The 13,339-nt window shown below is 42.5% G+C and overlaps 2 protein-coding genes across 3 annotated transcripts in view; both read right to left on the bottom strand.

The window, feature by feature from the left end:
- Positions 1-21: 21 nt before the first annotated feature.
- lmod1b (leiomodin 1b (smooth muscle)) lies at positions 22-6,450 on the bottom strand. 2 transcript variants are annotated; one of them, XR_008903963.1, is made up of 4 exons: positions 5,865-6,450; positions 2,792-4,546; positions 865-2,699; positions 23-614 (listed from the first exon to the last, which is right to left on the bottom strand). XR_008903963.1 is itself a non-coding variant. In XM_056606993.1 (3 exons), exons 1-3 carry the CDS (start codon positions 6,132-6,134, stop codon positions 2,673-2,675), a joined length of 2,052 nt encoding a protein of 683 aa, XP_056462968.1. In that variant the 5' UTR covers positions 6,135-6,450; the 3' UTR covers positions 22-2,672. The 2 variants fall into 2 exon arrangements, 1 of the variants encoding a protein (XP_056462968.1); XM_056606993.1 differs by having other exon boundaries at positions 22-2,699.
- A 2,562-nt stretch (positions 6,451-9,012) lies between these two features.
- shisa4 (shisa family member 4) overlaps positions 9,013-13,339 on the bottom strand; it is a 5,264-nt gene continuing 937 nt past the window's right edge. Inside the window, exons 2-5 of the mRNA XM_056606531.1 lie at positions 12,777-12,954; positions 11,485-11,621; positions 10,875-11,069; positions 9,013-9,056 (exon numbers count right to left, since the gene is read on the bottom strand). Coding sequence (XP_056462506.1) covers positions 9,013-9,056; positions 10,875-11,069; positions 11,485-11,621; positions 12,777-12,954 — 554 coding nt within the window. The remainder of the gene's footprint in view (positions 9,057-10,874; positions 11,070-11,484; positions 11,622-12,776; positions 12,955-13,339) is intronic.

Raw genomic sequence — 13,339 nt, forward strand, 5'->3', positions numbered from 1 at the left:
TTAAGATGTGAAAATTAAATCAGTAAATAAAGGGACTTTTCATGATACAAAGACACAGAAACAAAAAATATTTATGAACGTACATTTATCCTGTCCTTAAGTCAGAAGGGATGCAATTAAATAACAGAGGACTACACTTTATTGGAATTATTTGGTGAATGGAAAGTATTGAGATTTATATATTAACGTATTAAATAAAGCACAAGATCCATTAATATCCGTTACGAATAAAATAATTTAAGGATTTTGTCTTGAGAAGAACACATTTTATTTATACTCTTTCAAACTCAACTAGATACTTTTCTCTTCTCCTCTATTCTCCTAAAAAATCGCGGGGGGACAAGTTTCACGAAAGGGGTGCAAATTATGACACAACAGAAGCCACAAGATTTGGTTTATAATTTGCTAACAATAACTAAGTCTAGTCTAGAAGGGAAGGGAGCGGAGGGAGCAAACCCTCTCTAAATTGTGCATTTGGACTGCAGTACCCATTTCAAACGCTAGGTATCAATGTTTCAAGCACAATTGGTGTCGTCGTCATGTGATGTGCCAAGGGTTGGTGTAACATCACAAATCTTGGTTGATGCGACATCTTAATGTTTTTGCGACATCACCTGCCAAAATCAGAAAGAGAATTTGTTTCTGGACACATTATTAGTAGTAGGCCTAGGTCTACAGTTGCTCTCAATTACAAAATGATGTTAATGATGTGGCCGTAGGTCTGCCTGGGTGAAACTACAGTGTCCCTTAGATGGACGACTAAAATCTGTCTTAGCTACTTAGATACCCGCATGTGTGTTATGGTTTTCGTTCATGCAGCCGTGGATGGAAACATGGAAAATCCAGGGAAAAATATTATCTTACCAAGATTGGAATTGAAATACAAAAGAAATAGGCCTATGGGCCACCAGTCAACAAGTGAAGCAAAATGGATGGCACAAAATGGTTGCTCACCCTCACCCACCTGTCCGACCATATTTATAGACATGAATAACAATTAGCCTGATTGCAGGTTGATAGTTTGTTTTCGTGAACGGCCAAATTGTGAGGCGCTTTAAATGTTCCTGTCGCAAGGAATCTGGGTACAATATAAGTAATAATATTGCATGCTGTTTGGTGTTTATCAACTATTAACCAGCCATCTCCTTATGTTATTTTCCCTTCAGCCAAGATCTGGACTATTGGCCAGACTGAGGAGACAGACCGCTGGCCCCATGGCACATACAAACAGTAAAGGAATGGGTTACAGAGTAAGTCTCCTTGGAGAAATGACCAAATATAGACATTTGGTGGATGCAGAGGCTAAGGCAAGGGGATGAATACATAAACTGGTCTGCTGCTGTCCTGCTCTCTTGCGCTCTCTCTCCGTCTCTCTGAATACTTAAACTAGCCTGTTGTATCCTGCTCTCCTTCTCACCCCGTCTCACCCTGATTATCCAAACAACTGGTATATCTGACGGGGTGACATGGTGTCTTCCCTCCAGCCTGGAACATTACCGAGGGGAAAAACCCATAGCAATCCAAACCAAATTATTCCTTTTGGTTAACACTATTGATTGATACTAATATATAATATAAAATATAGCATATTTGTTTCTTTCCATTTTACCTATGTCTTTAACTGAATACATACAGGCAGTCATAATAAAAGGCATGTTTGTGTGATAATACAAAATAAAACCATTTGTTACAATGTACATTCATTGCCATCACCGCCATTTATATAACATTAGATCAGTTTGAGAAGCACATTCTGTTATAAGTACGACATAAGTCAAGATAAGACTTTGATAAACACATTATTTTATGTAAGAGGTATCTACAATATTCAATCTCCCAGCCTAAAAAAATACAGATATCAGTTTGGATGCTAAAAAAAAATCTACTTCCTGATAAAAACTCGAATTCTATCCTGCAAGCTGTTATAATAGACCAGGAATCCACTGGGCAGTTATCCAATGTGTTGAACATTGCCTGAGATATTTTGAGATTTGGCATTGAGACACACTACAAACCTTGTTTCATTCCATCAATACGGTTACCCTGGCGCTGTAAGATTGTTAAACCTGTCAAATAGTTAGAAAAACCTGCTCTGCATTTATCTCTTCCCTGATCTACTTTCTAGAATTCAACATTTGTGCAGAATTTCAAGTAAAAATTCTGAAATAGTTTTCTCCCACAAATAAATATTTAGATCTAATTATTGCTCCGTTTATCATTAGCTGGCTTTTATAGATTGAATCATTAAGCTATTTGTAAGTCATGTGTCATTCTTTATTCCCTCCACGCTCACATTTGTTTATTTTAATACATGATCGGCTTCATATATTCAAGTGCAAATAAGAGGTAAAGCATAAATATGAATAGAAACAAAAAAGCAACCATAAACTCTTGACCCTTGCTGCAGTTGAAGTCACCCCTGCATCACTCATCCTCCCTAGCATCGTATTGGTCCAGTGTTAGAGGGGAGGAAATCATTGTGAGGGCTTTTCTTTTCATACCATCCATTTGACTTTCTTTCTCTGCCTCCATGTATCCCACGGTTCAATTACATATAAAGAAATGTTACGACAGCATTGGAGGATGTTCATATTTAGAATCCTCTTGAAGGCTGGTGGCCAGATGTCAACCAGCATCATCCCCTTCTGGTGGCCTGTCAATTCCAATGGGAATTATTGCAACCACTTTGGCACTGGAACCTGCACGAAACAAAGAGACACATTAGTAAAATATAAGACTTGAATGTACTTTCCGTTCTTACAAATCAATCCATATGCATTTTTAACCTAACCTTTTTCAGTTGGACATTACCACCTCCTCTGATGGAGGCCAGCAGTTGGTCTCTTGTGTTTTTGCCACCTCCTGGGCTCTTTGCATCCATCTTCCTCCGTGAAACTGGTGTCAGGGAGTTCCTAAGGGAGTCCACGTCTAGCATGGGTGGAGGGGGAGGCGGAGGTCCACCCCCAGGTGGAGGTGGAGGTGGCGGTGGACCAGGGCTTCCTCCTACTCCACCTCTCTTGGGAGTGAGCTTTGGCGATGCCATGGGCGAGGGGATGGGAGAGGGTCTCGGAGAAGCCTTTGGAGTGCCTCTGAGAGACCCACCGCCACTACCAATCTTGGGTACCTCCAGCCCCCCCTTCTTTTCCCCATTGGCCTGGGCAAGCTTCTGCTCCTGCAGACGTTTCTGTCTCTGCCGATCCATGTTGCGGCTTAGTATATTGGTCATGGTCATTCTGGGCCCTGCAAGCTCAAAGTGGTAGCCCAGCTTCAACAAGGTTGTGTTGTCTTTTAGAATTTTTGTCATCTCCATTTCTGTCTTGCCGCCACAAATGTGCCGCTGGTTGTGGAAGCGTAGCTCAGTCAGGGTGGCATTGCGCTGCAGAGCCTGGATGATGGACATTATGCCCTTGGGGGTGAGAAGGTTAGAGTCAAGGTTTATACTGGTGATGGTGTTGTTTTGGCGAAGAGTGCCAGCGATAGCGTATGCAACGTGATCATCAGCCCGGCAGTTGGCCAAGGCGAATGTCTTTATGCATGTGTTCTTGTGTAGCGCTTCGGCGAACTGAATGAGTGTTTTGACCTTGATGACCTCTGAGTTATTGACGTTGAGCTCAAGGAGAGATGGGTCATTGTTTCGAACCTGCTCCATCTGTTCGTCGAACATGCTAGCGTCCTCGTCCTCCTCTTCCTCACCCTTGCTCTTAGGACTTTTGATCCCGTCACAGTTGTTGAGAGTCGTACTTTCCTCTGCCTTGTTGGCTCTGGAACCTTTGTTGTTTTTGCTCTCGTCCCGGCCCTCCTTGCACTGGGTCTCCTCTACGTCATGGTGTGCGTTTACTTTTTTCTCCTCTTTTGCCTTATCGTTTGGCTTCACTTCCTCATCAGTCTCTTTCTTTTTCTCTACCTTTTCGGCGCTCGATTCAACACCGTCAACCTCAGCCTTCTCAGTCTTTTGCCGCTCAAGCTTTAATTTTGTTTGATCCTTTTCCCGACCGTTTTTCTCATCTATCTGGCTTTCTGCCTTAGTCTGCTTCTCCAGCAACATGGAGACACGTCCCCGGGTTCTGACCTCCTCCTTTCTCTCTTTCTCCTTGCTGCCTTCTCTCTCGCTTTTCTCTCGAAGCTTGGATATGATGTCTTTGGTTTTGCTGTCATCCTTCCTCCTGGAGTCCTCTTTCTTCTCTTTCTCCAGGCTCTCCTTTTCTTTCTTCTCCTGCAACTTGGAGATCATGTCTTTGGTTTTGCTGCCTGTGCTCTCGCGGGCTTCCCTCCTGTCTTTTGGAACTTTGCTGTCCTCACATGTCTCTTTGGTGTCTCCTCGCACCTCACTCCTCCTGCTGTATCTACTGGAGAGGCCCAGGGAATCCTCTTTGGAGCCCTCGAACGCTCCTCCTCGGCTGCTCCTGGTGCTGTCCAGCTTTGCGTCTCGCTCTGTCGAGACGCTGGCCTGTCTCTGTAGTCCTCCCCTCTTGTCTTCGTTCCCCTCCTGGCTCAGGGCTGTCGTCCTCAGGCACTCCTGCTTCCGGCTCTCCTTCTTGGCATCACCCTGTTGGGGGGTAGGAAGATGAACCTTTAGTGATGTACTAGAAGGCGTATTCACCTTCAGTAGGACCTTCAGTGTACCTTACTGTACCTGTACTATTATAGAAGGTATATTGACTTTAGAAGACATTTCATCAGATAGATAGATCGTAGGATGGATATAGTTGAATAGATATAGTTGGGTAGATGTATGGATGGATAAACAGAGTAATGGTGGATAGATAGATAGATAGAAAGATAGAAAGAAGATCTCAGAGTGTGAGAGTATAAACAGAGGACCCCACCACCTCCCCTTTCTTTCCCGGAAGACAAAAACAAAGTATGACGTAACCCATGATGTAACACCTAACCATGTTGTGGCATCTGCGGTTGTAATCCAGAGCCTTCATGAATGTCTTATCCTTACAATTAGTGACTGAACACACCTAAAAACCCACATAATACACTATGTGTGGGTTTCTTAGTGATTCACAAGACAGGGAACCATTTCCAAGCCCTACAGCGGTACATCCAATGGGAGAGTCACTACAGACTAAGTGTTTGATTTGTGAGCACTCTGACTGTTTGGCCAAGACCACTGCAGACGTGTCCTTAAAAGGCAGCGAGCGTAGGAGTAATCAACCAAGGAATTCCATCAGACCGGGATTAAGAAGCTCCACAGGGCCATGGCTCTCAACTAAACACGTTAAATGTCAAGCCCCCAGCCCCCGTGCCTCCTTCCATAACACTACCAGGGAAACCATGCTTATGTGAAAAGAGACGTATTGCTTAGTGGCCCAAAGCAGATACACAGATACCAAGGGTGTTTGTGTGTTTGTTTACACTTGTCTTTGTGTTTACCCCGTGTCTTTTTATACACCGAGGATGAGGGTATACTGAGGAGGGTGTAGAATGGCTGACAAGTGACCCTGGGGGGCTGGGTTTTTTCCTGGCACAGAATCTCACCCCGGGAGACCCAATATTAATGACGTGTTGGACATCCATGAGGTCCAGTTGTCCAAAGGCAGGGCAGTTGTTCAAAAGTGAAAACATATCTCATGGAAGCTATCATTTGCATACCGAGAGAGGCTGTGTGTAAAAAAATAAAATAATGTTACTGTGACTTACTGTGACATCATAATTTTGTGTCTTGTCAAAATACAATCTCCATTTGCTCTTAAGGTCTACTGGATAACAGTTGAAAAGGAAAAGACAACAATTGCTAAATATTCTAACCTAGAGCCTTAACATTTGTGTATTTCTCAGCCACTAAGCAACATGTCTTTCTTCACTAATATTAAAGTGGGGGAAGCATAAAGGTCTCAGTGATGGTGTGACCATACCTCCATCGACGGCTCCCTGGGACCCAGCCTGCCCTTAGGATCATTCTCTGTCCGACCGCTCGCCTTAGAGTGAGGGGCCCCGCCAGACGGGTTCTCCCCTTGGGCGAGGAGCTTCCCTGCCTCGCTGGCTGGGTCGGGAGCCTTCATCATGTCCTTCTCCAGCTCCTCCACCTCCTCGGGGGAGAGGGTGGACAGCAGGTTGTCCAGGTCCGGGTCCTCGCTCACCTGCCGCCCCGTGCGGGTCAAGCCTCTGATCTTCCTGCTGGACATGGTGGTTTAGAAAGTGGACGGTAGGACTCCGATGGAGGGAGAGGAAAAACCTGAGTTGTTGAAAAGTGATTGTTGTTGTGGATTCTGGTGGTTATTTTGAGTAGATCTCGGTTAAAAAATAAAAAACGAAACTTTGGTGTTGTTATTTGTGGCTCCTATACGCCAATGGGGATGTCCGGTCGTCCAGTCCTGCTGACCAAGAAGCCACCAGAGGCATCAATCCCTGTGTAAAGAGGCCGGGCTTGGAGGAGGCTGCCTTCCAGATCGGGTTAGCAGTGGCGGACTGCACAAGCCTCACATCATCAAAGTGGACTGTGTGCCTGGGACATTCTTAGAAATCCTGTAAAAGTGCATGTCCATATTTAGTCCAGTGTACATAGTCCTTTAAAGGCAATGGGGAGGGCCAGCGTTTACAAAGAAGGCAGAGACTGGCACTGCATAGCGAGACTTCCTATTACATAAATCAAATTGTTATTTTCAGGAGACTTTCGTGATTATGTCCTTATTAAAGGCTCAGATAGGTTTTTTTCAACTAAGATAATGGTTTTAGGAGTGTGAGTTCATTCCTTACGTCCTCTTAACAGGAATGAACTTTAAAGTAAATGGCATTGAATGACAAAGATGTTTGTGCTTTTTACAAATACATTTAAGTAGATAATATAAATGGGTAAGAAGACATTGTTTGGTCATTCTACATACTACAAGAAACGGAAACAAATATTAAGTAAATAGGGCTGTGTCAAACTGAACAAATATAGATTAGCTTATAATTAGACATCTAGTGGACAAAGATATATTACACACACACACACACACACACACACACACACACACACACGCAAGACAAGTCTTTTGTACATTCCATGTTAGATTTATTTTTAATAATAATAAAAAATATTACAATATATTGCAATATCTCACCATCCATATGACATAAGACAAAAGCCATAGCAAGACCATGATATTGCAATCAGTCTCAGTTCCATCAACGCACTCATAGAGTTGGTCAGAAGCACAAAATTAGCAGAAACACGTTTAAGCAAATTGATGTCAATCTTTACCAGCATCTTAAAAAGTAAAGTCCAGTGGAATCTTTGTGCTTTACAACGGCCTATAAATATATACATATGAACAACACAATTTCCATCTCATTCACATTTGTCCTGAGACAATACACTGCAATAGCTCTCAAGGGAAGCATCCTTTGAACTTTATTTAATTATTTGCAATTGGCCTTTACTTTATACTGGTCTACAAATTAATTAAATACATTGAGAAAAGGTTATCTCTTTCGAACATGTACCATATTTGCCCTTTGATGCAAACAACAATAGCCGTATTCAATACTTGGGGCCTGAATAAACATAATCCAGTTATATTCTCATGGAGGGCTATACATATTTCATTAATAACTGTACAACACATGCTTAGAACATCATGTTTAACATTCAAGCATTTACAAGGGATCCACAACACCGGAGCAAAAGGAATGTTAACAAAGATCACCTCTGGGAGCGAGTTGGGGAAACTGCTGCTGCTGTGTGTGAACTGACCACCTTGAACTGTATCTATACCATCTTTAACCATAGTTAATCAAATATATGAGGGTGTATGTATGTGTGTGTATGTGTGGAGGGGGGAGGTTCGCCATTATTTATGAGTTTGTAGAAGAGGAATCGGTTGACAGTAAGATGAGAATAACTAATATAATACAATAGTCAACCAAATGTACAACCTCATCATAAATATACACTTCCTCATGTTACACTGTTGAGAGCCTTTTAGACGCGTGTTACAATATAATCAAATATGAAGTGGTTTGATTGACTAAATTTCATGGAAAAAGTTAATAAACCTTTTTATCTTTATTTTGATATGGTCGTGTAAGGCAAGATATCATGTGTGTATTTTAATCAAGTAGCATCACCTGCGACTTCACTGACTGATATGGTACAACAAATACACTAATTTAACGGATTCACACAAAAAAGTGTCTTTCAAAATGAACATCCCATTTCATTGTAATGACAATTATGGCAATAACTGGTTGTTAATGATTATGGCTGGAATGTTATTTATCTTCCAGCTAACATGCACAATGAGGTGAGAAAACGATTAGACAGATGAACATAATAGGCTACAGCCAGGCTAACTGTCAAAGTTCATATGGAAGACGGGGTGAAATCCAGCTGCCGAGTACATTTTCATCTTGTGTGAACTGAAGTGAACCGTCTGACAAACCGTTTCCCATCCAAATTAGGAGTGTCATAGAAAAAAACAATAAATAGAGTATAGAACATTCCTTATGTTAGTGTGCCTTGCATTCCCTTCAGCGATCCACATTTCTCATGAATAAATATGCTAGCTAAGAAATCGCTGATTAGTGATGAAATGGGACCTTTGGCAGCCATCATATCAAATGTGTTCAACCAGGGCAAGAAGGTCAAGCATTATTTGTTGAATTTCAACAGTTTAAATTAAAAAACCTCACCAAAATAGGGTGTTGTTTTGCTACCTTCATTCAGAAGGCCTGGCCCCACACTCTGGTCTGTTCTGAGGCTGCTCGTTTCTGCTGCTAACTTGTCACTAAAGGATCACAAGACTCAAACACACCAGGACGGGGCTACTAGGAAAATGACCAAAAGAACTTCCCCTGGTTATCTTCAAACTGCTGCTAGTCAAGCTGTGTGTGTTTTATCCTCTCGAACAGTCACTGCCCATGCTGTGTGTGTGTGTGTGTGTGTGTGTGTGTGTGTGTGTGTGTGTGTGTGTGTGTGTGTGTGTGTGTGTGTGTGTGTGTGTGTGTGTGTGTGTGTGTGTGTGTGTGTGTGTGTGTGTGTGTGTGTGTGTGTGTGTGTGTGTGTGTGTGTGTGTGTGTTTATACATGACCAGGGTACTGTGGTGGAGAGTAAGGTGGAGGAGCTGAAAAAAATACAAGTGGAAATTCAATATTCATGCCATGTATAAATCTTTTTGTATTAAAATAAATATTATTTGGTTTGATTCAAAGAATCAAGCCTGAGCAAAGAAGGAAATCCTTATATTAGCCGGGCCATCAGAGGGTCCAGCAGGACTTTTTTTTTTGTGTTAGTACTTGCTTTCCGTTAGACGATTCCGTTCACTTGCAGAATTACAGCAGCGTAACTCTTGTTCATTTGAGGGGAATCCAACTTTAATTACTTTCCAAAGATTTTGAATTATTCAGCTACCTGTGTTACACAGGTTGACAGGTTACTCTCAGCTGACAGATTACATTCTGAGTATACTACCAAGCCATGAGCAGCTGATAACATAATCACATCACAGCAGCCGAACTACAATCTGCGTTGTTACTAGCTCCCCTTTTAAATAAGCCACCATTCAGAACACATTGGGAATCTTTGGATAGTAATTAAAGGGGTAGTTCGGAATTTTGGACATAGGGCCTGATTCCGAAATGAGCATTGGTATTCTATATCACTGGAGACAGTTTTCAACACATTTCATTCAGTCCTTCTAGTTGCAGAGTTCGCTCGTGCTAGGCTAGCGCACGTCAACGGGCAATGCTAGCCATAGCTAGCCATGTTTTTAATAGCAATGCTATTAAAAACAGTCTTACCCACTCCACAGTACACCCGAGGTAAATCAATTATAACGACAAACATAACAACTATAAATCTAAATGTCTGTTTATAGAATAATGTTAGAAATAAAACCAACCTTGCATTGCATTGCATTTTGAGGGAATTGCGGGGTCTCAGCAGCAGTGTTTATATTCCTGTACGTAGGCTACGGCAGCGGCGGACTGATACCTAGGTTACCTGCCGCTGTCATTGCTACAAACGCAGAGTACAGTGAACGAAGGAATTCTACAAGCGTATTAAATTAACAAGATATGGCCACGTTTGGAGGAGATAGCGATGCATCTGCTTTTGAAGACGATTATGAGGAATTTGTTGTATCCAACGAACCGTACATGTACGAGCCGGTGTTTTGATGTCAAAGCCAGCAGCAACAAGCCACAGTTGAGTCCTTTCTGGATCTCGCACTGGAAATTGGTGGAAACTTTGTGGTGCCCATCTGTACCGTTTATTTCTACAATTTCTAAAAGCACACTGAACCATCATGTTGCCTAGTCGTTCAATTGCGCTTCTGTCCCACGCTTCTCTGTTTACGTTCTTCTGTCGTGATTCGGTTACAAACCTAACCAGCGCATAGTAGAATTCCGCTTCTGCTGAGAAAGTAGTCCCTCGATGATTCATGCGATGCAAGGTTAGTTTTATTTCTAACATTATTCTATCAACACAGACATTTCAATCTATAGTCTGGCGTTATAATTGATTTACCTCGGGTGTACTGTGGAGTGGGTAAGACTGTTTTTAATAGCAGGCTAGCATTGCCCGTTGACGTGCGCTAGCCTAGCACGAGCGAACTCTGCAACTAGAAGGACTGAATGAAATGTGTTGAAAACTGTCTCCAGTGATATAGAATACCAATGCTCACTTCGGAATCAGGCCCTATGTCCAAAATTCCGAACTACCCCTTTAAGTGTATTCCCCTCACATGAACAGTAGCTGGGCTCCTTTAACTCTGAGGGTCAATGGAAGCTGCTAACAGATGGCAAATACTAACGCAGTGAACCGCCTTTCTGGACACAAACGTCTGAAACCGGGTAAGACGTTAACGGTCCTTTACAGTTACAGTATCAATCATATTGTATAATACATCATTAGAGAAGAGAAGACGCAGTGCTCATCTTACCCTGACCGTATGTGGGGTCCATCATGGGGTACGGGGGGTAGGGGCCTGGCTGCATCATGGGGTACTGCGGGGGCATGCCGGGGTACTGGGGTGCAGCTGCGTAACCCGGATGGGGGTAGTCGGAGGGTCCCAGCGGCTTTCCATATGCGTCATACATGCGCTCGGCGGGATAGCTGGCCATGGGAATGTGCTGGGCTGAAATAAATCAAGTCATAACCAGGATTATTAATAATAAATATGTAGCAGGGCTACAACAGTTGCTTTTGATTCATGTGTGTGTGTGTGTGTGTGTGTGTGTGTGTGTGTGTGTGTGTGTGTGTGTGTGTGTCCATCCTAAGCTACACTATTTTGGAGCGATTTGAAGTCGGACAGATAAGGGAATTTGCTGCTGAAGTTGGGCCAACAGTAGTAGTAGAGTTATTGGGTGAATGTGTGGAAATAAAAACACACACAAGTTACTTTATACGCAAGTCCCGGCTTCATATTTAGATTTGTATCAAGTCTTTCCACACGTTTCACATCGGCACATGTGAAACGTGCGCTGCGCCCTCCAGCGTTTGGTGACGGTTTAGATTGAACAGAGGTTGCGGTGCGGGGGCTCCAGCTTTACCGTCGTACGGCGTCCGACCTCTCTGCTGCCGGCGCTGGTAGAGGTAGCAGCAGGAGCACATGAAGCAGCACACCATGGTGGCGATGATGGCTACAAACAGCAGGATGGACGAGGCGATCCCAAATATGGTGTTGGGGCTGTAGTCAGAAGAAGAAAGAGTGAGCGGGATACAGAGAGGGGAGTTGGGGATAGAGAGGAGAGTCAGGGATAGAGAGAGATGAAGAAGTGTTAGAGCTCTCACTTTAGCTTAATCTCTAAAAAAAGACATTTCACCACCGCTGTTTTCTACCAAGAGGTCTCCTCTGCCTTCACGGCCTTGCTCTGCGTGCTAATAAGAACAAAAGAAGCCTCCTTCATCTTGTTTCACGGACAAGACTTACAATCACTTTCTTGTTGTTTGGAGAACGTATAACACTAATGTTACTGTACTGCACAGTGTCTCTGATTGTGAGCCAACCGTGGTGAGGTAAGTAGTACTTCAAGGACAACAACACACTGAGCATGGGCAGGGTGAATATGAAGGAGACTGCTTGGGGAGATAATGCCAGCACACAAGAACGCTGTCAAATCGCTTCCTAGAACTCGTTTTTTTTAATTTTCTGGATTTATGTGTTATGGATTTATGAACTATTTATAATTAAATCTTAATTGTATCCTTACTTCATTGAATCTGTTATGTTACATTATGATATTTATATATCCTTTTGGAAGCATTTATGCTTTTCATTTTGTGTGTACATTTTTTTTTACGGGTACAACAACATTGATATTACTGATTGTGGATGTTTTCAGACTTGGGGAGAAAAGAACCAGGCAGCCGTTGCTCAGTCTGAATTCTCTCAACTCACACACGGGGACCTCTGTTGTTAGAGACTGAGACTGTAAAAGGATGAAATATACCGCGTACTACTGAGAAAAATGTGTACTATATAAATCAGTTATCGTGGAACGATAACTGAGCATTTATGATATCAAATGATGGATGGCTACAGCATAATAGGCAGCAGACAACACCTTTTGTTATTCTTAATGTTTTTTTTGCTATTTTAGTTCATAGCTTCAATCCCATCTCATTTGACTGGGTTGCAAATCCCTCTCCTGATTGCCTTCCAAGTGACAAATAAACAAAGCAGCATATGTTAAATCCATGGAATATAATGCGTCAAATATAGCATCATGGTTGTTTGCATAATATAAATTAATAACGAATGACTGAGCATGTTTCTGTGGTCCCCAAAGCAACTGATGGACAACAGTTGGTCTCTATGCAGAGTCAGGAGTGGCAGCAGCACCTGAACTGGAAGAGCATGCAGCGTTTCTGCTCCCTCTCCGTGATCATCTTGAAGGCATCCAGGCAGCAGTAGCGCCGGTTGCAGTTCCCACAGCAGAAGGTGATCAGGGGGCAGTCAAAGCCGTTGTGCCAGGTGCCGTTCTTGTCCACGTACCATAGGCAATCCTCATTGGCCCCCACTGGAACTCACACATCATCAAGGGTGAACAATGAATAATCAGGACCCATACGTTTTTTTTGTGAAAAGGTAAACAAAGAAGGTTGTCTATTAAAACGGTCAATAAAGGACTTGAAACAGCTATGAGTTACTGTAAAAGGATAAATATTTATATATATTCAAGAGTTAAACTACATTTCCCTGCAGTACAAAATAACATGCAATAGATTTGAATTTTCCTTTATAATAGGAATTGTATATTTATGCAATCAACACTGCCAGTAAAATGTAAACAAGATGAACTCACTGACTCATAAGATTTGACCAAGGGCAGTTATATATAGGTCATTCTTTTATTGTCATCTCTGAATAGGCTATTTGTGTATAGCCGTCCAATGGATTTCTAT

Source organism: Gadus chalcogrammus, chromosome 13 (assembly GCF_026213295.1).
Source record: "Gadus chalcogrammus isolate NIFS_2021 chromosome 13, NIFS_Gcha_1.0, whole genome shotgun sequence".
Taxonomy (NCBI): Eukaryota; Metazoa; Chordata; class Actinopteri; order Gadiformes; family Gadidae; genus Gadus; species Gadus chalcogrammus.

Coding starts and splice junctions, on each gene's coding strand:
- lmod1b (XM_056606993.1), bottom strand. CDS start 6,134: ATGTCCAGCAGGAAGATCAGAGGCTTGACCCGCACGGGGCGGCAGGTG. Junction 4,547..5,864: donor CCAGGGAGCCGTCGATGGAG/GTATGGTCACAC, acceptor ACCCCCCAACAG/GGTGATGCCAAGAAGGAGAG. Junction 2,700..2,791: donor GTAATGTCCAACTGAAAAAG/GTTAGGTTAAAA, acceptor TGTTTCGTGCAG/GTTCCAGTGCCAAAGTGGTT.